Source organism: Vombatus ursinus, unplaced genomic scaffold (genome assembly GCF_900497805.2).
Source record: "Vombatus ursinus unplaced genomic scaffold, bare-nosed wombat genome assembly UNPS02014810.1, whole genome shotgun sequence".
Taxonomy (NCBI): Eukaryota; Metazoa; Chordata; class Mammalia; order Diprotodontia; family Vombatidae; genus Vombatus; species Vombatus ursinus.
In genome coordinates this window covers 32,777,547-32,804,778 of record NW_020954588.1, presented here as the reverse complement: position 1 = coordinate 32,804,778, position 27,232 = coordinate 32,777,547, and the positions used below count along the sequence as shown (strand labels likewise).

General features: G+C 37.4%; 1 protein-coding gene across 1 annotated transcript in view; it reads right to left on the bottom strand.

The window, feature by feature from the left end:
• Positions 1–2,195: 2,195 nt before the first annotated feature.
• WDR49 (WD repeat domain 49) overlaps positions 2,196–27,232 on the bottom strand; it is a 136,621-nt gene continuing 111,584 nt past the window's right edge. The window contains exons 15-17 of the mRNA XM_027875780.1: positions 19,628–19,737; positions 18,493–18,639; positions 2,196–2,341 (exon numbers count right to left, since the gene is read on the bottom strand). Coding sequence (XP_027731581.1) covers positions 2,196–2,341; positions 18,493–18,639; positions 19,628–19,737 — 403 coding nt within the window. The remainder of the gene's footprint in view (positions 2,342–18,492; positions 18,640–19,627; positions 19,738–27,232) is intronic.

The following is a 27,232-nucleotide window of genomic DNA, read 5'->3' as shown; positions in this document are numbered from 1 at the left end:
CTAAGGTCACAGCCACTACATCTAGAGACAGGAATGGAACCCAAGATTTCTTGACTCCAAGACCAATTATCCGCTAGACCAAGACTCTTAAACTTTTTTGGTGTCATGGGCCCCTTTTGACAGTCTGGTGAAATCTATGGACCCCTTCTTTGATTGTGTTAAAATTTATAAAATAAAATATATACATAAAGAATCCAATTAAAATAAAATATAATTATCATTTTAAAAAAAAACCTCAGAGACCCTAGGTTACAAATTCCTCCACTAGTCCATGCTGCCTTTCACCATAAATGACGGGCAGTAAAATTCATTTTGGTGGGAGGAACATGTGTCCAACTGAAGACTTCTAAAATCCCATTAGAAAACCTCTCAAATCCAATTTCAACTCGTCTATTGAACCAAAAGAAATTCACTGACATTTTATCACATGAAAATCCTTCTAATTTCCTAGGAATGAAATTTGGAGTTTTAACTGTAAAGTATATCTTGTATAAATAAATAAATGTGTGTGTGTGTGTGTGTGTGTGTGTGTGTATATGCATGTGTTGTCTCCCCGATTAGAACATAAGCTCTCTGAGGGCTGAGACTGTTTTTGTTTTTTTGTTTTTTCTTTGTATCTCTACCACTTATTTATAGTGTATGGCACATAGTAAGTGCTTAATTAATGCTTTTTGATTTATTGATATTCTTCTGCTTCCTTCCTAAAGAGCTTCTAACTTTGCTTAGCATTCATGATTCAACCAATATAAATCAGGCCTTCTTCCAGCGTCATCTACAATCACCCATAGGCAGGGGTAAGAGGTCACTGCTAGCTTGGCCACACAGAGATTAAAAAAAAAAAACCTCCCAAAGATCATGGAGAAAACTGTTGTATGGGTGTGATCCATGATCATGGAGAGATGAAATCTCTACTCTCTGAAATCTCAAAGTAGATTTTTGTCATGCCACTCTGTGTTGCTGCATTGGAAAGTCCAGAAGTAGTACTGGGTCCACTAACTTCCTATTAGGTGCATAAAAGTACATTGAGAGACTCATGGCACAGTGCATGGAGCACTAGAATTGGAGTCAAGGAGTCAAGAGGTCTTAAATGAAAAAGTCTGCTTCAGAGACTTATTACTTGTGTAACCCCAGACAAGCTACTTAATGTCTCTATGCCTCATTATTATCATCTGTGAAAGAATCTGTATGTTCTGAGGTTGCTCCTCATTCTAAGGGTATGGACTTATAATCTTCAGTTGTCTTAAGAATGATTCAAGGATTAATAAAAAAAAAGTATGCTCCTGGAATATTAGAAAAATGTAATGGATGGGAGTTATTAAAATAAATAGGAAGTTGAGTCAATATAAGGGACCTGATCATGTGACTAGAATGCACTACCTCAGGTCAAGAGGCCCCCATGTGCAATCACACCTCTGGCATTTACTGGCTGTCTATAGCCAGACACAACCCTTAACTGCTCTAAGCTTTAATGTCTTCATTATTCAAATGGGCATACTGAACACCTGGAGTCCTTATCTCATGTAGTTATTGGGAGGATCACAGAAAGAATCCTGGGTGTCCCAGAAGTTGCAGTGCAATTGTAAGCTATTGAAACTTATATATACTATAATAAGCACGTAATAAGTAATAAAATAAAGTTATATAATTTAATTAAATTAAATTGAAATTGAAATAATAACTAAGAATAGAATAAAACTATAATAGCTATTAAAACTTAAAACTGTACTAAGACTTTGGGGACACTCTGTATACTGAGTATTTGGTGAACTTTCAAGTACAATATAAATATTGTTATTGTTATCTAGATGCATTTTTCATAATGAAAGTTAACTCTGATTTCATATTCAGGTCACAGAAGCAGTGAGAACCACACCTGTTTAAAGGTTAGCTGGATATTTATAGTGGAAAGCCCTGTCTTTTCTTATATCTTGATACTTAAGGCTAGAATACCCCAAATGAAATCTTTTCTCCCCTTTCTTCCATCATTAAATGTCTTATTGAGTATCTAGTAGAAACAAAGGATGATGGGTGAAACGCACCACAAAAATAGTAAAATGAACAAAAAGAAAGTCTTTTTGTCGCTATCTAGGAAATAGGATATATTGGCCTTCTGGACTCTTTTCTCTCTGTGTGTGTTTGCATGTACACAAAGTTTACATGTAGTAACTCTCTTACCTCCTGCAACAAAAGAAGATTTATTTTTCTTTCAATGATATTTGCTTTCGATTTCTTTTCATCTTTCCTCTACTGCATGTTTCCTGGCATAATTGCTTGGCTTTTTGTTCCCGATCCAGAATTTCTTTGGGGAGAAGGCTTTTCTCATCAAATGCTGCTCTCAGTGCTACAAAGGTGATGGGAAAATCCACATAAAAATTATAGTTTGGTAAGAGGCCTAGGAAAAATTAAACAGTGATAACAAAAACACCAAATTATGCTTGAAACAAAGACCTTTTGGCTTCTACATAAATTTGAGGGGAAAATCTAACCTGGAGGATATTGTCTCTAAACTTCTGCTATTATTTTAATTTTTATTTGCATTCTACATCCCACACAGCTAATTCTTGTCTTATTCTATTTTATTTTATTGAATTGCCTTCATCATGATACAAAGATCTGCTATTAAAGAGTAGGGGAATAAAAGAGTTAGTCCATTCCAACTTCATTCTTTTCAATCTACTTGCTGCTATCAAGAACTCATAAAAAACTAAAAACAAATTATCCTTTATAGAAGTAAAGCAATTAAAGTAATCAAACTATGGTTTGAACATTTGCATGGTCAAATGAGCATCTAGTGTAATCATATCCTTGAAAAGATTCTGGTCTGTAAGCATGTGGGTTCTCTTAAAAAATATACAGATTATCCCCAGGGATGGGGACCAGGGTTGCCATGGAAGGAAGCAGAAAGTGTACCATTTGTTCAAGAAGAGAACTTAGGCCTCTCATTCTATTTCTACTTGCTTCATGATTAGATGAATCAATGTATTTTATGCCAATTGAGTGGACTATCTGTGATTAGCTTCTTTGATATCTCAAAAAAAAAGCTTTGATTTCATCAGTGTGAGAATTCTTATCATTGACACAGATCACAAGATTTCCACCATTAGTTCTATGAGATGCCTTGGTCAAAAAAGGGAGAGAGAAGGGAAAGAGAGAGAGAGAGGGAGAAAGAAAGAGAGATGGAGAGAACCTCTTATGATAAATACATGTAGCTAAGCAATACAAATGTCCTCATTGGCTATGTCCATACATATCTGTCTCATTTAGTACCCTGGGTTCATCACCTCTCTGTTTGAAGATGGGCATCATGTTTCATCCTGGGTCCTCTGAAATCAACCCATCCTCTCCTTTTAGAGGTAAGGAAACTGAATACTAATGAGAAGTGACTTGCCCAAAGTTGCACAGTGTTTGATAGAGCAGGTCCTTGAATTCAGGTCCTCTGACTTCAGATTCAGAACTCTTTCCATTCTATCAACCTGCCTTCCCATCTGAAGCCATTCTAATTCCCAAATCTAGGCTGTTATGCATTGTTAAGTGTTACACATCATGTCTGACTCTTCATGACCCCATTTGGTGTTTTCTTGGCAAAGACACTAGAGTGGTTTGCCATTTCCTTCTCCAGATCATTTTATGGATGAGGAAACTGAGGTACACAGGGTTAAGTGCCTTGCCCGGGGTCACAGCTAGTAAGAGTTGGAAGCCAGATTTAAATTCATGTCTTCTTGATTCCAGGTCCTGCACTGTATCTATTGTACCACTTAGCTACTATTCTTGGAAAAAACCAAGGTCACCTGAGGAGAGATTGAAATGGGACCTTAATAGAAGACTGCCATTTAAAGAAATAAATAAATATATGAAAAACCATTTAGTAAGCACTTACTATGTGCCAACCCTTAGGAATACTAATAGAACAAGTTAGACAGTCTGCTTACAAGAAGTTCACACTCTAATTGAGAATATCAACACATAAAAGAAATCCTAAGGGATCAGCAGAGAGGCAGATGGTAAAGCCCAGAGATCCTTAGGTTGTGTAAGAGGCCAGATGTCATCGTTAGGGAGTCTGAAGGGCATAGAAACAGGGCAGATGGTAAGATGAAATATCACTATACGGCCATTGAAGCACTTCTAGATGAAATAGCTCCACTCAAAGGGATAACCACTGTGCTTCCTTTTGCCTAAAAACAGTACTATAGGATAGTATAGTCAGTATTTGGATTCATCTGCTACAAAGCTACAGATGCCTTCTCTAAATTCATAGGGAATTCTTGGTCCAGAAGGGCTGTCTGGAGATGCAAACCAGGGAATGGCATTTGAAAGTTACTCATAAATATTCTTGTCACTCTTAGGTCTCAAATAATGAATTCCAAAGGAATCAAATCATGGCATCATAGATGTAGAAAAGAAAGAGACTTCAGAATTCAACCATTTCAGATTAGAAAACAGGTATCTAGAGGGGTGGTAACTTGCCCAATATCATACAGGCAGTACATGGTATGGCTAGACTTGGGACTCACATTGTAACACATCCACTGACTGGTTGAGTCAGGAAGAATGGTCTCACCAAAAATACAGAGTACATTTGGCTAGCCAAATGAACAAATGAGAGATATTGTCTTCCTAGAGATCCACATTTCCCAAAGTAAACAGACAAAAAGGCATCAGCAGTCATATTACCAATGACCTTCTCACCCTATGCCAATCATAACCAAAGACCCACAAAATGACCCTAGATGATAAATTCCAATTTCTTCTCACTCTATGTAGCATTAGCAGCTATTAGATATACAGTAAAATTCTAAGCAGTTTTATATGGCGAAATTAATGCCTTATCTATGGCATATTGCATCAATAAAGATATAGAGACCATCTGCTCCTAGAGTATAAATAAAAGGAAATCGTAGGATTGTAGATTTGGATGTGAACCAGGGACCTCAGAAGTCATCTACTTCAACCTTTTCATTTTACAGGTAGGGAAATGGAGGCCAGAAAAGTAAATTGGCTTGCCCAAGATTATACAAGGAAAAGTGGCAGAGCCAGGATAAAAAACCATATCCTCTAACTCTAAATCCAATTTTCTTTCTAATGTATTGCACTATATCTCACAATCTTTTCATACTGCCTTCTTATGAGCTCAATATCCCAGCCCTGTTGGGCAAAAGGGGTGGTTTACATGAAAACATTATACAATTTATAAATTATTCTCCTTTTACTCCATATTCCAGCCAAAATTGCCTTCTCTCTGTTCTTAACACAGGACACTCAATTTCCTGTCTCCATACCTTTTCACTAGTTGTTTTCCACACCTTGTATGCACTTTCCTCATCTCTGCCTCATAGAAGCCCTCACTTCCTCCAAGATACAAACTCCCCCAACTTTTAGTGCCTTTCCTCCATAACTACTATGCATTTATTTTGTATTTATCATTCATTCATTATTTGTCCTTTTTTCTCAAAGAGGACCAGTGACGTCAGAAAGGTGATGCCATGACTTGCAAGTGAATTGGATTTAAGGAAGTGAGGGCTGTGCAAAGTCATCAGCTTCCTCTCCTCCAGAGCCATCTGGGTCCAGTGGCAAGATATTGATCAGATCAATTGGAGATGGATGCAGTGGGAGACCTTGGCTTTTTTAAGCTAAGGTCTTTCCCAGGTTTCAATTTAGTTGAGATAACACCCATTCAGGGATTAAGGTTAGGTAAGAAATGAGGCAAAGAGTTGCCTCTTTTGCCTAGTCAAAAAGAAAAGAAAGACTCAGTCTGGGAGGGGATATAGCTATATACACATATATGCATATATGTGTATATGTGTTCATATATGTGTGTACATATATACACATTCACATATAATTATATGTTATGTATACATATAATATGGAATTTAATTTCCTTGAAGCCAAGGATAATATTTTTCCTTTGTTTCTCTAGCATTTACTACAATACCTGGCATATAACAGATATTTAATAGATGATTATTTATTTATTGACAGTGAAAGTTTGATCATTACTCAACTATTCTAGGCTTCTGTGCCTGCAACCTGATTGGCTAGTGAATGGTAGCCACCAATGGAACATTCATTTATGTAAACACACAGCTTAGGCCTAAGCACAAAACCAGTTCTCTTAAGCATTCCAGACTCACCTTGTGCTTTCCCTAATCCTAACTGTAAGAGAAGTTGCAAAGAAAAGTGGAGAAAGCATTGAGTGAAAGAAGACCTCAATTGAAATTCCAACCTTGACATTTACTAGTTGTGTGCCCATGAGCTAAAGCATTTAACTCCTCTATTTCCTCATCTGAAAAAATGTAGATAACAACTTTGGTGCTCACAAGGCCATTTTAGGAATCATGTGAGTTGATATTTATAAAGTGGTATATAAATGTCAGTTCTAATTGCCTTGGCCCTTCTCCTCATTCAGATCCCAGCATCATAATTATAGAAGTGGAAGTCCCTAAGGGACTGTCTAAACTAAGACTTCTAAACCTTTTTTATGTCATGGAATCCTTTGACAATCCAAAGAAGCCTGTGGACCCATTCATAGAATGTTTTTAAATGCATAAAATAAAATACATAGAATTATATTGAAATAAAGATGTTATTTTTTTTTTACCTAGCCAAGTTCATAGATGCCCGGAAATCTAATCAAGTTAAGAACCTTTGATCTAGACCATCCCCCCTCATACAAACTACCTAGTCAACTTGGGAAAGTCACTTAACCTAGGCAAATGTATTACATTCACAAAACTGGATTCCTCTAAGACACCCCAAACACAATATTTTCTCTATACTGGAAAACTTTGAAAAGGTTCTGAAGAATCCTTTGACAAAGTGTGACCAAAAGCTAGGCCTCAGTAGTTTTCAGATTTGGGAATAAAGCACATGAAATGTCACGCTGTTTAAGTACCCAATGAGGACAGCTAGAAAACCATAGAGAGAGTATGAAGGATCCTTTTAATTTCAAAAGAAGGAAACGGAATAGAGAGAGGACATTCAATGCCTGGGGGAAGAGGAGAAGAGAACCTAAAAAGTCACAGAGGGACCATAAAGCATGGGAAAATAGGCCCATGTTCCAAAAGTTATGGTTTCAAAGACTGAATGGCCATCAGGCAAAACCCCTCTCTTCCAGACTGCATCACTGCCTAATAACTTCTCACTTAACATAATCATAGAGATTGCATGAATTAATATTGGAGTAAAGGATTAACTGCAGGTTAGAGTGATAGTGAGTATTAAGAGTATATGAATAATTATAATTTTTAATCTTCTTTTCTAGCAGTGAATTTTTAATCCAAGGGTTTACTCCTTAAGAAGAAAAGAGCAGTTTGAGTGAAAATATCAGAAACAAAAACAAAACAAAATAAAAAAAAAAGTTGTGGGCAATATCCTAAGAGCTAGGAAGATGTCACAAATCAGTGCTATACAATAAGCAATTGGTAAGGCCTGCTATGTGCTAATGGCCAGGTGCTATGCCAGGCCCAGAGGAAGCAAAGAAAATGATGGATGAAGAAAACCATCCCTGCCCCCCAGGAGCTTACTCAAGTTGGGTTGAATGGGGTAGGTAGATGGGAGGTGGGGGATGACATAATATCCAAATAGAAAAGAATGTGTAGAGAATCAGTGAGGTTTTGTGATGAATGCAATATGCACAAAGCCTAAAATGGGGTTGCAGGCAAAAATGCATAATAAATACAGGAAGGGGGAGGGATGGCCTCATTTCTTAGCCCTTTGTTGTTATTCAATTTTGAGAGAGAGAGAGAGAAAGGGAGGGAGGGAGGGAAGAAGGGAGGGAGAGAGAGAGAAAAGGGGTGGGGAGAGAGTGAGAAGTTGCAGGCATGTAGTAGAACCTGGCTGTTTCACATATATCTGATCTCCAGCTGGCCTACCTAAATATTTCCACAATGGTACTCCTTGGGTGACATCAGTTCCTCTTTCTTGGATTAAGCTGAGATGTTACCTTGCTCCCAGCTAAAGAATTCACTCTTATGCACTTTCTGATATATTCTCATTACAGCATTCCAATTAGCACAGATAGAGTGCTGGGCCTAGAGTCAGGAAGACACAAATCATCAGCGCTGGAGTCAGGAATGCTCATCTTCTTGAGGTCAAATCTGGATTCAGACACTTACTAGCTATGTGACCCTGAGCTTAACCTCTGTTTGCCTTAATCTGTTGGAGAAAGAAATGGCAACCACTCCCATATCTTTGCCAAGAAAACACCCCATGGACAGTATGGTATGGGATCATGAAGATTCAGACACAACTCAAAACTACTGAACAGCAAGAGGTTACACTTCTGGGAGCTTTAGCTATACTAATGAGTAGGAGAAGTGTATTCCTCCATATTAGAGTTGCCTCTATGTCCCCAAGAGATTTCAAGTGTAGCTCCAAGGCCATGGCCCATCTCTGGGAACAGAGACCTGCCAGTTTGAGGACAGATTGGGGTGAGTGAGTTAGACCAAAGAGTGAATATGTTGATCTACGCCAGAGGCATGCCATACCTGGATTCTGTCTACATGCCAAAGACAAAATTTACAATTTTACAATGCTGGCCAGGGCCAATATTTAGTAAGTATCTATTTTAGGAAAATATAGTACATTTAAAAATAACAGTAGCTGACATTTCTGTGGTCCTTTTAGATTGAATGAGCACTTTATATCCATTTTCTCATTTGAGCCTCCATTAATGAGTCAGGATTACAAGTGTTATTCTGTCCATTTCACATATATTATACACATCCAAGGCAGCAAAGCCAGGGTGTACCACAGTCAGGAGTTGAATTGAGTCCAAACCTCTTTCTATCCTGATCCTTTGCATATAAAGAACTATAGCTTCAAGGAATGAGCTGGTGATCCTTAGTTTCTCAGACACATACTATAAAAGCAATGCATACATTTCATCAGATCAATTCTTGCATCATGGGATACCTTCAAAATTTGCAAGGAGCTATACAAGCCAGTCTAATGTCAGACTTCACCAGAGAATGTCCACATATTGGCATGTTGCATTTCCAAGGGGGATTAAAGCTGAAATGTCCAACTGCTCATTTCCATCCCAGTCCTGCTTTTATCGATGTTATATCTATCCCTAGAAAACCCTTCTCTTGAGAATATTCCTTCTTGGAAATTCTTCCCAATAGTTTGTCCAACAAGAATGTGCCCACTCTGCTGGGCAGTAGTTCAAATTTAGGTGGCTTACCTTCTTGATTGGATTCTTACAAATGAAAAGGAATTATTTAAAATTCTGATAGTCAAAACAATCTTGGCAACCTAAACATAGTGGAAAGAGCCCAGGATTTGAAGATGCATCTTCTGCTCACTATCTCAGTGATCTTACCCAAACATTTCACTTCTCTGTGCCATGTAGGGGTGGGTATGGATGGGCTCGTATTATTCAATATGAAGGAAATCCAAGAGATGAAATTCTTTAAGAAAGTTGTGCCAGGATTTACCCTAAACTGCAAGTAATTGAAATGTAGCAACCTCTGTAATCCTGCTGGGCATAACAAATTGCTTTGCTGCTGAGGATCACCCCTTTGGCTTTAATTGACCCCCTTCTGGGAAGAGATTCCTCCAGTGTTTTAGTGGTTATTTTTGTCTGTGCATCTCTGGAGATTAGAACAATCCTCACACATAGTAGGTACTTAGTAAATATTTATGGAATGGAATGCAGTCAATTTGTACAGAATGAAAAGTTTATGGACCAACACAGGCCCTCTGGCTGAGGGTATCATGTGTGCTGCTCTCATCCCTTATCTGCCTCAGATGCGCTTTGCTGGTTCCTGACTGCTGACTCGATTGAGACTTGTTGCTGCATGTGGACTGGAGAGGCAATGTGACATAGTGACCAGAATCTCACACACAGAGTAAAGAACACCTTGGTTGCCTCATACACTGACTATGGGGCTTTAGCTAAGTCTCTTTGTATCTCTCTGATCCTTAGATCTCTTGTCTATAAGAGGAGGATAATAATAGCATAAAGAGTTTTTGGGAGGATGAAATGAGACAATGTTCATAAAGCACTTTGAAAATCTCATAGTATAATCAATGTTAATAAATAATAAATAGAAATAGAAATACCATTGTGATTACTTCAGAGCTTTCTTGACCCTTGTTGTTACCCTTGCTTGCCAGCTTTTGCTTGGATCATTATCTTATTTTCCTAATCTGTCGCTTCTCATAAAGCAGTGGGCTCAGCCTGCAGTTCTAAAAATTGACATTTCTGAAGCCATATTATCTATAAAGAATATATAAGAATGAGGTATATATAGGGGCAGCTAGGTAGCACCATAGCCATAAAGTGCCTGGCCTAGAGTCAAGAAGATTCACTTCCTGAGTTCAAATCCAGCCTCCGAAACTTACTAGCTGTGTGGCCCTGGGTGAGTCATTTAACCCTATTTGCCTGAGTTTCCTCATCTGTAAATGATCTGAAGAAGGAAATGGCAAGCCACTCCAGCATCTTTGCCAGGAAAACCCCAAATAAGGTCAGTGAAGACTCAGACACAACTGAAAAATGACTAAACAACAGCAAAGTAATGAGGTATTGTGGGGTCAAAGGGTATGAGCTTAAGCCTAAAATCAGGCTCAGTGCTCCCTCAGCTGTCCGGGTATTGAGAGTATAGGGATATCCATGTTATGAAGATGGTGGAATATTACATATATACATGTATGTATATGTATTCACACATATATACATATGTATGTCTACATGTGTATACATATATCATGATATATGTATGGGTGTATATATCATGACACGTGCACATATGAGATTAATTGGCATAATCTTAAAGGGAAGTCACTAACATGAAGAGGGATGGGGACAGACTTCTTGAAGAAGTCTATGGGGCCTGAAGGAAGTCAGAGAAGCTAGGAGACAGAGATAAGGAGGGAGAGAATTTCAGGTATGAGGAACAGCAAAGGAAAATGCGCAGAGTGGGAGCGTCTCACATGAGGAACAACAAGGAGGCCAGTGGCCCTGGATGATAGAGTATGTGGTAGGATATATGGTGCAAGGAGATTAGAAAAGTGCAAACGGGCCAGGTTACGATGGGCTTTACAAGACAAATAGAGTATTTATATTTGATCCTAGAGGAAGCACGAAGCTACTGGCATTGATTGAGTCAGGGGAGAAGGGTTGCTGAAAATGTTATGATCAGTCTTCAGACCATTAATAAGCATTCATTTAATTCTCAGGCACTTTGAATGTGAGATTTTTGTCCATTCAAACATAGTTATATACTCCTAAAGGAACCGAAACCACATCAATATTGACATTCTCACAATAAAGGAAACAAGAAGACAAAGAGAAGTTACCGCTAAATAGAAGGATGGCTCCCAGATTATGAGGCAAATAAAAGGACTGGTTTCACTGTGTGTCCAAAAGCAATAGGAAATACCAGCTCACCACAGACCATTTGGGAACCTTGTCTTGCAGTTCTCATGATGAACATATACAAAAAGACCATTATGAAGAGAATGGCAGCCTCTCTTGGAGAACAGTGATGAACAAGCATTTATTAAGGTCTAATATATGCCAGGCTATTATATGGTAGGTGTTTGGGATACAAATAGAAAAGGGAGAGAATCCATGCCCCAAGGAAGCATACATTTTATAAGGAGCTTACAGGAGTTCACAGATAAATCCATTCAGAATATGTACAAAATAAATACACAGTAATGGGAGGTGGGGGAGGCATTAAGAAAGAAAAAATCTGGAAAGGTCTCTTAAAGGAGGTAAGTATAGATTAGATAAAGAGGGTTGATAGGAGTTCTCTGCTCAATTTATAGGGAAGTGAGTCTTTATCTTACTGTGCAGTATATGGGCATGACCTTTCACTTCTCATAAAAGATCGGTCTCTATTATTGGGTATGAATTGATTGTGCTAAATTGTCGTGGAGAGAAGACACCCACTTTTGTGGGTTGGATCAGTCATAGAATCAGCCTTTTTAGCTTTTTTTCCTCTTTTCCTTTTAGGAAAACAAACCAGCACTCAGCAGAGCTAATAGTTAACATAGACCCTGGGAAGGAAGGAGTCCCATCCCAACCCACAGCTACAAGTGGCAACCTTGGGATATAGGGACATGACAGTTGCATATGCTCTCATTGTGTGGCTTGACTGCCTTCACCTGTAGTTTCTGGCTCTGGCCTTGGAGAAACACTAGTATGACTACTACTTCTTACATAGGGAACTATATTGATATCAACACTACTAATACCTATGGAAAAGGCACGTCAATTGACTTCCCTCCTGTTCTATGCGCCATCACTGTGACTTCCCAGATCAGATTTCCCATCCCTGACCTCTCCAGTCTATGTGTCCATTACAATGTTAGTTCATTGAAGAAAGGGACTTCTCATTTTTGTATTTGAATACCCAGTACTGAACTAGGTGCTTGGCATGTAGTAAGTGATTAATAAATGCTTCTCATTCACTCATGCTTTCACAGCTTGAGCTATGGCACTTATGGAAAGGGGAGGCATATAACTAAGTGGTAAGATTCCTAAGCCCTAGCCTTCCAGAGGGGGAAATTCCTAGGTACTACTAGCCTTATGGTTGTCTCTCTAGCATTTGTAGATTAGCCTTCTAGCAAAAGAAGGGAAGCTCTTGGACAGAGCCAGCATCTTTGGGAGAAGAGAATGATTCATATGGTCCCCAAAGAGGAAGAATAGTAAGGAAATTTAGACCGTAATATGGAGGAGTGAAAAAACTGGACTTTATTCTCTCCTATTACTAGTGTGAATTACTGAAACATATAGATCTGGTTGGGAATGAATGGTCTGTCTGGCAACCCCAAATGTGTTTCCCATTGAGGGGTAGCCAAAGAACTCAGGATAGTTTTATAAGCCTGAAAACCTCCTGGAGGTGACAAAGATACTCACTAGAATTTTAAGAGTTGACTCACTAGAAACTCAAAGTTTATTTTACTTCTGGAGGAATTCCAAAGCTTGTGGAGGTGCTAGGAAAAATCTGGAGGACTACACAGGCCCTTGAGAAATAGGGGACACGCTGAAGAAATAACAGGAATTATATTGGCTATTCATGGTCTACTGTGAGTCCTTAATAGGGTTTTACATTTCCCATTGGGTGGAATAAAGGCTATGCCACACCCATCATGCATTGCTACTTTGATGTTTGTATAGAATCTGAGGAGCCTTTTACCCACATATGTGGACATTAATACGTAACCTATATTTTACCTACATTATGAGATATCTAACAACTACCTCTGAGTGCAGGTATCTTGAGCCCAAAAAGCGTAATGGGGGTGGGGATCAGGGAGGGAAGTAGTAGAAGGAGAAGGAAAACTGAACTGTCTTTAAAAATCCAGAGCTTGAGGTGCTTGGACACTGAGTTATATAGAGAATGACAAATGATATTATACTAAGGTATAATGTAGTAGCTTCAGTGGGAAAGCAGGCACAGGCAAGGATGATAGATTATGTTGGAAAATATTGTTCAACATTAAGGATTAAAAGACAAAAAAGGTTCTGTGCTACTAAAAAGATATATGCCTACATAACATGAATACTTTATTCAAAAAGAGAGTTGGAAAGCAATGAATACCATTAATTTATAAAAAATGGCTATATGTATATTTAATGAAGAAAAAAGAGTGATTTCTGAGGTGGAAAGCATTTCAGAGTCAATGTTTTTGCCTTTCTTTGTGTCCCAGGCACTTAGCACCTTGACTGGTATATAGTAGGTGCTTAATAAATGATTGTTGACTTCTCTAGAGTCAGCTGTTTGTATGCATTTAGACCAATAACTAGCTACAGAAGGTGTCAAATTCAACAGCAAATTAGGATAAAAATGACAGCAGTTACAATTACATCAAACGACCTATTTAAATAAGCTGTTGGCAATGAAAAACAAAAAAAAATGAATAAAAGTGAAGACATTGACTCTGAGTATCATCCATTTTAGGGAAGTTTAACTTGAACAAAACCATGGCAACAGCGCTTAGAGAAAGAACCCAAAAGCCACCTCAAGCTGCACTTGCTTGATCTCCTTACCAATTGGAGCAGTAAGGTAGTCAAAGACAATACAATAGAGTACCAGCTTATTTTCCAAACATTACAGGTTAGGATGATGTATGACTATAAGCAGTATCATTTCATAAAACGTAAGAAAAAATTAGTGGAGAAAAAAAAGAGTCCTTCAGAAGCTTGACATACAACTCATCAAATCATGCCTAGCGCATTTATAGAAGAAACCAGAAGTATACAATGTATATATCAACAATGCAAAAGACTTGTCAGTATTTTTAATAAATTCTTGTCAACAATGGCAGTAGAACCACCACATCTAAATTCTAACAATGCAATCATTCCAGAACTCTATGAGAAAACATAAATGATATTTAAGAGAATTAAATTGAGAATAGTTTGACCTGATCAAGTATTCAAAGAAGAAATTTGGGAAGGCAATGCTTTTAAAAGCATTGAGGGATTTGTTTTCAAAATTTTTCAAAGTAATGAGAAGAATAATGGTTGATATTATTACCCCCAAGGAGGTTATTGAGAAGACAGAAGTGACTGCCAGTGCATAAACCTACTTTCTCATTTCCATAGCATTTTTAAAACAAAAATGACTTCTCCATATATGCAGAGAAATCTTGATGGAAATAGGAGAAAAGGAGAGCCAAGATTTCATGGATTATTTTCTTTGGTAGATCATATCTCCATAGAAAAATTAAATTGATTGAAAAAATATAGAGAATGCAAGATCCCTCTGTATTCATTGTTGGTTGACTAACAATAATAGTTCACTTTCATGGTGCTTTAAGGTTTTAAACACACTCACCACACAATTCTATGAGGTAGGAAGCTCAAGAAGCATTAGATACATTTTGCAAATGAAGAAACAATCTCTTGGAAGTTAAATAATTTACTCATTGTTATACAACTAATAAATGGAATTTAAACCCAGCTTGTCTGGCTCAGTTTAGTATTCTTTTCCCATCATAACATCCAGCCCCAATAAAAAAGAATTAGACCCAGTAAAAGCAGAATACATATAAAAGCTCTTCTTTAATATGGAATCTCCCATGCAAATGACAAGAACAAGTGAGATATTTTTTGATAAATGCAACAGATAAAGAAGGTCACATTTTGATAAATGTAACATTGTTCAATGATATTCTAATTATCAATATTAGATGAGGCATAAAACAAGGAGACATCTGCCTGCCAAAGTGTTCACCACTGTCATGGAGGAGGTACACACAGAATTTAAATGGAAGGATTCCTTATAGGTGGTGAGGTCCTCCAGATACTCCAGGTGGCAGACAACATTGTTTTTCACCAAGGCCCTGAATATGGCTGGACACTCTCAATAAGATTTTCAGTAACTCCAAATTGATCAGCCTAGTAATCTACATGAGATAAAAACAACTGAAAGGAATACATATTTTTCTCAGGGGCACATGGTACCGTTACAAAAATTGACCATATATTAGGTCATAAAAATCTTTATACTTTAATGCAGAAAAGCAGAAATATTAGTTGCATCCTTTTCAGATATATAGTCAATAAGAGACCATGGAAACCCAAATTAAAAACTAATTGGAGACTAACCCTAATCTTAAAGAATGAATGGGTTAAAGAACAAATCATAGAAACTAACAATAATTTCATTAAAGAGAATGACAATAAGGAGAAAACATACCAAAACTTATGGGATGAAGCAAAAGCAATAATCAGAGGAAAATTTATATCTCTAAATGATCATATCAATAAAATAGAGAAAGAACAGACCAATCAATTGGGTATGCAACTAAAAAAAACACTAGAAAAAGAAAAAATAAAAATCCCCAATTAAACACCTAATTGGAAATCTTAAAAATTAAAGGTAAGATTAATAAAATTGAGTGTAAAAAAACATTGAATTAATAAATGAAACTAGGAATTGGTTTTATTAATATGATTTTTAAAAAGAGAGAAGAAAACCAAATCACTAGTATTAAAAATGAAAAGGGTAAATAAAGTAATGATGTATGAGTAATGAAGTATTGAAGTAATGAAGATGAGATCAAAACAATTATAAAGTTATTTTGCCTAATTATATGCCAATAAATTTAACAATTTAAATGAAATGGAAGAATATTTACAAAAGTGTAAACTGCCTGGATTAACAAAAGAAGAAATAGAATATCAAAATAAACCTATTTTAGAAAAAATTGCACAGCCCATAAATGAGTTTCCTAAGGGAAAAAAAAAACCATCAAGACCAGATGGATTTACAAGTGAACTCTACCAAACATTTAAAGATCAACTAATTCCAATATTAAATCAATTGTTTGGAACAATAGGCAAAGGAGTCCTACAGAACTCGTTTTATGAAACAAAGATGGTGCTGATACCTAAATCAGGAATAACAAAAACAGAGAATGAAATATATAGACCAATTTTATTAATAAATATGGATACAAAAATCTTAAATAAAATACTAGCTAGGGAACTATAACACTTTACTACAAAGATGATATATTGTGTCCAAGTGGAATTTTACCAGGAATGCAGGGAATAAATATGGCTTAACATAAGGAAAATTATTAACATAATTGATTATGTTAGTAACAAAAGTAACAAAAACATATGATTATATCAATAGATGCAGCAAAAGCTTTAGATAAAATATAACACTCATTCCTATTAAAAACACTCAAAAGCATAGGTATAAATGGATATTTTCTTAAAATGATAAGAAGTATCTACCTAAAACCATCAGGAAGCATGATTTGTAATGGAGATAAGCTAGAAACCTTCTCAATAAGATCAGGAGTGAAACAAGGATGCCCATTATCACCAACATTATTCAATATTTCATTAGCAATGTTAGCAATAGCGATAAGAGAACAAAAAAAATTGAAAGAATCAGAATGGGCAATGATGTAATAAAACTATCTCTTTTTTACAGACAATAGGATATATACTTGGAAATGCTAAAGATTCAACTGAAAAGTTAGCGGAAAAACAATTAATAATTTTAGTAAAGTAGCAAGATATGAAATAAACCCACATAAATCACCAGCATTTCCATATATCACCAACAAAACCCTGTAAGAAGAGATAGTAAGAGATACCCTATTTGAAATAACTGTAAACAGTATAAAATACCTGGGAGTATACTTATCAAAACAACCCAGGAATTAAATACATGAACATAACTATAAAACACTTTTTATACAAATAAAGTCAGATTTAAATAATTGGAGAAATCTTAATTGTTCATGGGTAGGCAGAGCCAATATAATAAAAATAACCATTTTACCTAAACTTATCTATTTGTTCAATGTCACCCCGATTAAATTACCAAAAAAAAAATTTGCTGAGCTAGAAAAAATAATAACAAAATGCATAAATTCAGATTTATGCATACATACACATATTCATGTAATGGTAGCCTTCTCCAGGGCATGGTGGGGAGAGAGAGAGGAAAAAAAAATAAAATGCATAGCAGAGAACAAAAGAAAACTTAGAAGGAAGCACAGAAGAGCAGGATAGCTTTTAAAATGCTGTGTAGTATTTATTACATGTTTTTTTTTAAGTAAACAGTATAAAGTGGAAATTCATGGTTTTATATTGAATCCTCTTTATGTTGTGCTATGTACATGGAAATGTTCTTTTCTTCATTTTTTTGTATTTAAATTCAAATTTAAAAAAATTAAAGAGGAAGAAATATCTTCCTTGCAGGAGATATATAGACTTAGAAAACCACATGTTAATATTATCCAAGTTATTTATTCATTTTGTTAAACATTTCCCAATCACATTTTAATCTGGCCTCACTCAGGGGTTTGGCTGGCCACCAGTTTGACACCTCTGATCTTTGCTTTCCACTCTTAGATAGCAACTATTATCTCCCTCTTTTGAAACTCAACTAGAGTCCCATATGTAGGAGAAAGAAAAAGAACTTTGAATTCTTAGAAAAGTCAACACACCCTTTCAGACTCCCTTTTTGTCAGAATGTTCAAAAGAATGCTTCTATTTTCTAAATTGAGTTTTCTTATCCTATCATCATGTATCTCTACTAGTAAGAGAACAATGCTTCAAAATAATTCTCTTCAGTATCTTCTAGAAATAGCATCTGATATGAGAACGAGATCAGAGCACCAGAAACCAGTCAGTAACTTTCTCTTTCAGCATTCCTTCTTCTCTGGTCCACTAGGATTTGAAAATTAATTAAGGCAATTTGGGAGAAGATGGCTTATCAATGGCAGAATCACAGTAAGAAATGTTCAGAGTGTCCTGACTTCTGAAAAGTTGTCAAATAAAATATTTCTGCCTCAAAACTCAGCATGGTTCAATAGGCCCTTGGCTAACCTTTCAGAAAGCATGCATCAGCAGCCTGAGCTGTCTTAGCATTTGACTTCACATCCCATTTCACCTTAACCCACATTGCAAAGAGTCAATTGTTTTCTTCCTTTTCTTTCTCTTCCTTTTTTTTTAATAAGGAGGGCATCCTGGAGAGACGAACAAAAATATAAGAATGGGAAACTTACTTTCTGCAAGTGAGGCGATCTTTAGGTTTTTAGGGCATCCCTCCTCTGGCTTTTCCCTGAAGTATTTCTCTGGGTTGACAAGGAAATCAGGTTTGTTCACCTCTGCCACCTCCTCCAGGGTTCCAATATTCAATGACCTAAATACACCTTCAGAACAACAGGATTTTTAAAAATCATTAAGTCCCCAGAATCAAGTGATTTTTCCAGCCAAGTGAACTTTTCCAATCTAGCCTTCCTCAGCTCTAGCAGCTGCAGTGCTCGACAAACTCTGTAAACACAGCTGGGCCAATTGAATCAGTGGTCCTTTTTTTATTCAAAGGGACCGCAAGGCACCTAACATTCTCCATTCGTTTTTATTTTTATTTTTTATTCCTTAGTCATTTTTGCATAGAAACAAGGATTCTGCCACATTGGAAAATCTCCAACTTCTTTTCTATTATTAAAAAATAGAGTTCTTTGTGTAGTCCCCTTAAAAGCTAGAGAAATAAGCCTTCTTCAAAATAGAAAGCGGAAAGGTCTGAGCTCGGAAGAGCTCTTTAGTTTGGCTGAAATGTTCACCAAGGCAGTTCTATTGTATTGAATATGTGCACAAAGAGATGAAAATCCATTTTAATTATGCCCATAAAAATGACTTGGACAAAAAAAGAGAGAAATTGAGCCTTCTACTTCATATGATAGAGCATGGAGGAAAGGAAATAAACAAAGGCTTAATTCAAGATGTCATTCTATACAAATCTCTATTGAATGTTATCGAATCATGGTGGATCTTTTTATAGCTCAGGCTGAATTCTTCACACAACAACTGATTTCTCTGGGAGTGAAATTTCCCTCAGTCATCAGCAGAGAGAAGATTGACAGTGGGAGAAATCACATTATTATAGACTGTGATGTGAACCATAAACCAGTTCCCATCTCAGTCCCTAGAGAAAATAACTCAGTACGGGAAGATGACCTTTGTTTTGACTTACTTTTTTGCAGTTCTTTTCTAATCATCAGTAAATCCACTGGCACTTCATAACATGATCAATCTCTAGCATTGCCCAGTACCTGGTACATAATAGCACTTAATAAAGGCTTGTTACCTGATTGATGGGTTTCTAATGATGAGAAGGATATGCTAATGATAAGTACTCACTTGATGACTTCGGTATCAGTCCACCGTGGCAGAATTTGTATGTCTTTTTCTTTAATGTTATGCTTTCCTTAGAGCTCGTACCAAAATTATTATTTTCCTCTGGGTTGAGCCTGGACAAAACAATCCATTATGGGATAAAATATTAACTACAAATGAAGGGTAATAACACATTCTCAGCTTATAAGAATGTTTGCTGTTTCGGGAATCAATATTTTTATTTTCTTGTTAACCCTGTTTGGGCACTTACCAAGTCATACCTTACAATAAAATGTTTCAAGATAATGTGGACATAGAGAAGGGTAAGACACAATTATATACCACAACTAAGGAAAAGGTATACTTAGATGATCCAGTGAAACTGCCATGTTGCTGCTCCCATGATGCTAATCATAACCCATCCATGCTTGCCATCACACGCCTGTCTGTGCATGTCCCTCACATATGGACTGGGAGTCCACCCAACCTGCTGGAAAACTTTCTCATTTTTTATTCACAACAAAAAGTACCAGTGGAGCACATGAAGTTCCCAGAGGTTTTTCTTCAACCTTACTACATGACTCAGCCACCTTGATTTTACTTTGTATATTACTTGGGTAATGAAATAAAAAAGTCAAAATCTGTAGAGTAAAAGTCTTTGCTTCTTTTAAAAAATCCCTTCTTTGTAATATACTATACCCTATTCATAGTCATGAAGGGTGAGAGGTAGAGGGAGAAAAATATGAGAAAAAAAAATCAGCCCAAATTATTGAATATTGGCAGTAGACTCATCAGTGTAATATATTTGAACTGACTTATTTGATGATTCATAATTGTCTCCAAAGGTTCTAATCTCATCTTCCATTCCCCATGATGTGGCTTGAGTCCTTCAGCTGCAGGGGCCATATGGGCAGTCCTTATCTTTCCACAAGACTATGTGTCTTTCAAGAACCATGTGGGTGATCCTCTTCTTCTTCTAGAAGGTCCAGTACCTAAACTCTCTAACTTGGGGAATCTCAAACTTGAGGCCATTCCCTAGTCAATGTGCAAGGCTAGAACTGCCCAAGAAATTTCCTCTTCTCACTGGTAGGCCAGATTCTGTGATTATACTAAATAAATTAAAGATCTCTACCCTTCCCTTCCACCCACACAGTACAACATTAGTGCTCAAGAACATCAGCTGATTGCCTATGAACTACCATCTCAGCCTGTATAGTTGAATATGTATCTTATCCCATTACATATTTCTTCAAGAACTATATTGATGTTCCAGCTGCTACCATCTTTGGGGCTTGGAGAGTCCACATGAGGCTGTATGCAAGCTCATGCTTTTACATGCCATAAGCTTCAGTATCAAGTTGTCCTTAACTACTCCTAGACAATAAAAGGGAGAAGTGTCCATTCCTCCCACACCTGCTATATCCCCATGGCACTGTACAAAGTGTCAGTAAGTGTGACCATACTCTCCATGGAAGATGAGGAGGGGAAGGTTCCTCTCAGATGACTCCAAATGCTCATACTCCTGTTAGCTCTTTAAATGGATTTTCTCATTGATTGATTATTCACCCTACCCCAGGACAACATACTCCACCTTTCCTTTCTATTTTCTTAGTTGTTTCATTCTTTCTTGAACTAGATCTTTGACTTCATCAGTATAGAGGATTCTTGATGAGGAATTTCTTCTCCTTCAGGCCTGCATATGTTCCGCAACTTAAAGTCTCAGACAGTTGCCTATGGACATTAAAGTTCAATGATTTACCCAGGGTCACAAGACTAATATACATCAGAGGCAGGCCTTGAACTCAGATCTTCCTGTCCCTAAGGCCAGCTCTTTATCCACTGAGCTGTGCTGCCTGTTTATAAATATGGCCTGGTTCCACTCGGTAGACATAAACTGTATCAATAATCTCAGTTGGTCATGTTACATTTATTTCTTGGGAGAACTGAATGAGAGTTAACTCTCATCTTCGGTAAAACTACAAAGTAGTTTACCTACTTTACCTTTTTTTGCCTCCTCTCCCAGCCTTGCCTAGACCCTCTTTTCTTTTCTTTTTTTTTAGGAGGCATAAGGAGTTAAGTGACTGCCCAGAGTCACACAGCTAGTAAGTGTCTGAGTCCAGGTTTGAATTCAGGTCCTCCTGACTCCAGGGCTGCTCTAAGCACTGCACCATCTTGCTACCCCTATGACCCTCTTTTCTATATCCTTTTTTCCCCTTACCCTACTTGAGTTATTTGTCTTCTCTCTCTTATCCCTACCTATACTGTGCTCAGGAAGGGATCTATCAGTCCTTATATATTACTATGAATTCCAGTCAATGTATTTCCTCTCCCAGGGGTATTTGCATCATATAATCAATCTCTAATTGTATTACAAAATGCTCTGCCCCTAATTAAGTAATTCAGGTATCAGCAAGAAGGTAAAAGAAATCTCTTCTTGATGGTAGGGTGCTTCCTTGAACCACTAGAAATGTACCAGATGGCTCTTGACTATTTTTCATGGTATAATGAAAAGATTCTAGATTGGGATTTGGAGACAAGGGATTCGAGTTGAGTTCCTAGTATTTCTACTAATTGTGTGCCATTAGTAAAGCTACTTAACCCCACTTACAATTTTCTCATCTTTAAAATGAGATGATTAGAAGAGATTAGATGATCTCTGAGATCCCTTCCCTATCTGAGATATCATCATCTCCTTCATACATATCACCAGCCCAATGCCAAGGCATGAATTGATACAAATTCCACCCAAATCCATGACTGAAAAAGCAACTAAAAGAGCATACCCACAACCTAATTACTTGATAGCATCACTGTTGGACACAAAGAATGAGACATTCTTTTATTTCCATGGAAACCAGTTATTTGGAGGAACAGGAAGTACAGGGCAGGCAGAGTTTTATAGAGTAGTAATGGTAATAATAATAATAACTATAATAATAACACATTTATATCATACTTTACATTTGGTAAAGTGTTTCAAATGTTGAGGGAGATTTACATCTGTTGCTGTGCTAATGACAAATTGAAATACCAGGTACAATAATGGATGCCATCCTTCGTGTCTGTGTGTGTGTGTGTGTGTGTGTATGTGTGTGTTCCATTTGATTCTCACAACTCTATTGTATTTGATTCTTATAATGCCATTGTATTGTGGTGGGTAATAAAGGCATTATAACTGTTATCATTATTATCCCCCATCCACACTGGCTCAGAGAGCTAAAGTGACTTACCAATAGTCACAGAGTTAATAAAGGTCAGTAGTCATGACTATAAAGCCATCCCACCATACACTAGACCACAGTGCCTTTCATTAGCAATTATTATTATTCATATGTCTTTCAATACTGGAAGGATTCTTAATTTTGTAAATGCAGATACTCCTCCACAAAATAGCTCCACCCTTTAGATGGTTTTCATAAATTGATAGGGAGCGGGAGGAATCTTTGCCCTTGCTTTGTGCCCAAGCCTCTGCTGAGAATGGGATTCTCCAAAGTCACTAGGTTGGTTTTCCAACATTGGGGGAGGGGCTCAGGCTGGCCAAATTTGATATCCCTCCCAGCTGTGTGTCTAGCTTTTTGGACTTCAATGCCATGCCAGGTACCTTCAATCTTCTCCATAGCCCCACTTTCCAGATCCTTTTTGTCTGTTGTCTTCCCCCATCAGATTGTAAGTTCCTCGAGGGAAGGAAGTATGTTTCTTTTTGCTTGTACTTGTACCTCCCCTCCTTAACAGAGTGCCTAGCATGTAATCAATGTTTACTAAATCCTTGCTATCTTCCTTTGTTTCATCCAACAGTAGACACATGGTATATTACCAATCAGTCAAGAAGGTTTTATCTTGCATGCTTATGTGCCAGGCATTAGAGATACAAAACTAAAAATGAAATTGTCTCTGCCTTCAAGAATTTTATATTCTAACATAAGCCAATAGGCATCTACTGTATACAAGTGTGAACAAAACACATATGGAACAGATGCAAGGTTTTCTTGTGGGTGGCAGGGTGGAACACTAGCAGCTTAGGGGAAATTCAAAGTTTCCAAGGTGAGAAGGGAATACATTCCAGGCATGAGACACAGCTAATGTTACCCATTGGGATGTGGAGCATCAGGGGTAATTAATAGTGAGTTTGGAGAGTCTGAGGAAGGTGTGGAGAATAATGGGTGGTGAGCCTAGAATGATGAGATAATGTAAGGTTGTGAAGGGCTTTAAATACCAACTGAGGAGTTTCAATTTGATCCAAAGGTAATAGGGAGCCCCTACAGTCTACTGAGTAGAGGAGTGTCTTGGTCAGAGGAATATCATGTTGGCAGCTGCATGGAGGGTGGATTGTAATGGGAAAAAAAACTTGAGGCAGGGAGACTGTTAATGGTAGTCCAGGTGAGAGGTGAAAAGGGTAAGAGCTACCAGAGATGCAGCTTGACTAGGAGAGGCTTTGGCTCCATACCATAGTGAGGCCTCAGCACAAAATATTTACAGAGATGTCTCATCAAATAGAGAGCACTAAAGGAAATGTGTTTTAAAGAAATAAATTTGGAAGGGGCAGCTAGGTGGCGCAGTGGATAGAGCATCGGCCCTGGATTCAGGAGGAACTGAGTTCAAATTCGACCTCAGACACACAACACTTATTAGCTGTGTGATCCTGGGCAAGTCACTTAACCCCAATTGTCTCAACAAAAACCAAAAAAAAAATTTGGAAGAGGCCTTCGAGCCCTCCTAAATGATAAACAACCTCCTCTACTTTCTATTCAACAAATGGACACCTAGTCCATCCTATGTTGGGAAAGCTCCAATTGTCAGAAAGCTTTTCCTTAACATCCTTTAAATCTGCCTTTCTGCAATTCTACCAATGCTCCCAGTTCTGCCCCCAGGATCAACCATACCAGTTGGGTCACTGCAGGCAAGCCACTTCAACACTATTAGCCATAGTTTCTTCACCTGTAAATGCTAATGATATTATTTGTACGATAACAACCATAACAAGAATGGTGGGTAGAAAGTACTTTGCAAAACCTACAAAGTATTATAGAGATGTTTGGAAATTATGTTTGGAAAGCATTTGTAACATTGGTCTAATCAGTGTAAACCTGTCCATGAACCCCAAAAGCCCATATGTCAGGATATTACCAGTCATGCAATCAGTTCCATGAAGAAGAAAGTTTTTTGCCCGGCTCATCTACATTCCATCTATTGTAACCCTGTCAGAAGGGGAGAATATGGGAGTATGAAAGCAGTGATTGGTCACTTGATATATGAAGGCAAGGCTACAGACTCTCAATATTACAAAACGTTCAGAATGACGACTGTGCTAGAGCACATAGTAGGTGCTTACAAAAGCTTTGTTCATTTGATGTAGAATCCAAAGGCAGTTACACATTGGCACAAAAGATTCGCTTTTAAGTGAGGGGTAGGCAGTATTAGAGCATCCTTAATGGGGTTCTCAAATTGTAACTTAGTCCAAGACCACAGTATATCCTAGTACCCCACTGTAATACAAGAGTGATGTTAGCAGGAACTACCAGGCTGAGAGAATCCTTGGCCTGAGCACTCCACTGGATACACAGTAGCTCCAAAGGTTCAGCTACCATAGAGAATAGGTAGATATGCCTCCCAGTCACCATCTAAAAACTCCTCTGCTAGGGGTCCTTCTCTACTGTACAGTGGAGTCAGCTAAGATTTGTGCTCAGATGTGGGTTTGAACCTGACTCTATCATTTAGTCATGCCATGTGACTTCGAGCAAGATCCTGATCCTTCCAGAGCCTTAGTTTCTTTATCTAAAAAATGAAGGGGTTGGATAAAATGACCTCTAAGTCTATGATCTGTGATCAGTATTCCACCACTGTCGCCAAGGTCAGGGGATTTGTCTTCCCACACCTACCCCACACCCACCCCAAAGTTGCTAGGATGCCATTTTTCAGACTTAATTTTCAATGACTCATGCAGACATCACAGCCTGTCATTTGTCACACATTTCGCGGACTGTTATTGCTACAGATAGCTTGCAAAAGTCACCTGTCATTTCCCCCAGTGTTTCATTTCATCTTTACCTATGGCTTTAAAGGCGATTTCAATCTTTTGGGTATTTCTCTTTCTGTGTATCTATCAACCTTCAAGTTTTATTTGCTGACCACATCTCAAGTGTGATGTGTTGGTAGGATAATAAGCTGCCCAAAGTCTTAAACTATTCAATCATATTCCCTCCTGACGCTGCCATAAATTTGGAGTGCTTGTAATGATCTCAATAGTCTTTAAAGCCTTTGCCTCAGTATTCCTTCTGTTTCATCTAGATGGGCTAGAATTAATTGAAATTCCTCTATCAATCATCAAGGCTAAAGCTTTTAGCCCAGTTTCTAATAGCCAGCCTTCATGTGTAACTTTGTACACAGGCAATCCCCCACACGTATAATGTATTCCAGGATTCCCACATGGCCTCCACCTCTTAGAAGCTCTTACTTCCTTCAAGATTTAACTCATGTGTCATCGTTTACCCAGCACTTTTCCTGATATTCATGTTAATGCTGTCTTCCTCCTCAAAACATCTAGGGTCTACTTATCTGTTTACTTGTTTGCATTACATAATGGACTTAATCTACACAAGTGAAGTGGTTGTTTACCATGTCTGTTTTTGAATCTCCAGTGGCTAGTAAAGTATTTATACATGCTTTTTCAATTGAATTGAATTTGAAGCTAAACCGGAGAAATGAGAGCTATGTTCTCATATTTGAATAGCTTTGATGCACAAGAGTGCATAGATTTTCTCTGTTGCTCCTAAAAGCAGACCGGGACTCATGTCAAAGTTACAAGTTAGTACGTTTTGCTTCGACGTGGTCAATAACAATGGTACTTTTCAACTTTAGTTTACTAACATTTGAGAGAGTGAGTTTCTCTCACTGAAAGTATTAAATCAGAGGAGGGATGACTATTGTTTAGGATGCTGAAGAAGGAATTTTCTTTTATTGTGTTAAAGTTTGGATTAAATGATCTTTAAGTTCCCATTCATCTCTAAGATTCAAATTCCATAATCATTAAGCATGCAAACAATTACTAGATGTGTGACTCAGGGCAATTCACTTAACCTTTAATTGCCTCAGTTTTATCATCTGTAAAATGAGCTAGAGGAGGGAAATGGCACAAACGACACCTGTACCTTTACCGAGAAAACCCTAAATAGGGTTATGAAGAATCGGACAAGATTAAACAAGAACAATCTTATTGGAAATTGATCAGATTTGAAATAATTTTCTGTTAGCTTAGAAATACTATATTTTGCATGTCTTACATCCTTATCTAACATGTTGTTCTCATCTGCATTTTGTTTTTTCCAGAGATAGGGAATTCTGCTTGCTATATGTGGGTGTTGGACATGAGAGTTGTATTATGTTTTCAACTCAATTACTAACTTACTTTGAGGCCTTTAGGCAATATTTTAAAGGAAAACTCTAATCTTCATATGTTTCCCAGGACTTAAAGTTAATATCCTTTCCACCTACTTTCTAGGTAAAATATTATAAATTACTTTGAGCACCATGGAAACCAGCCACTATTTGTATAAGTACAGAGGAAAATATTCAACCAAGCTATTAATCCCATGAAAGATTATGAGAGTTCAAGATGAGAACATAGCTTAATAA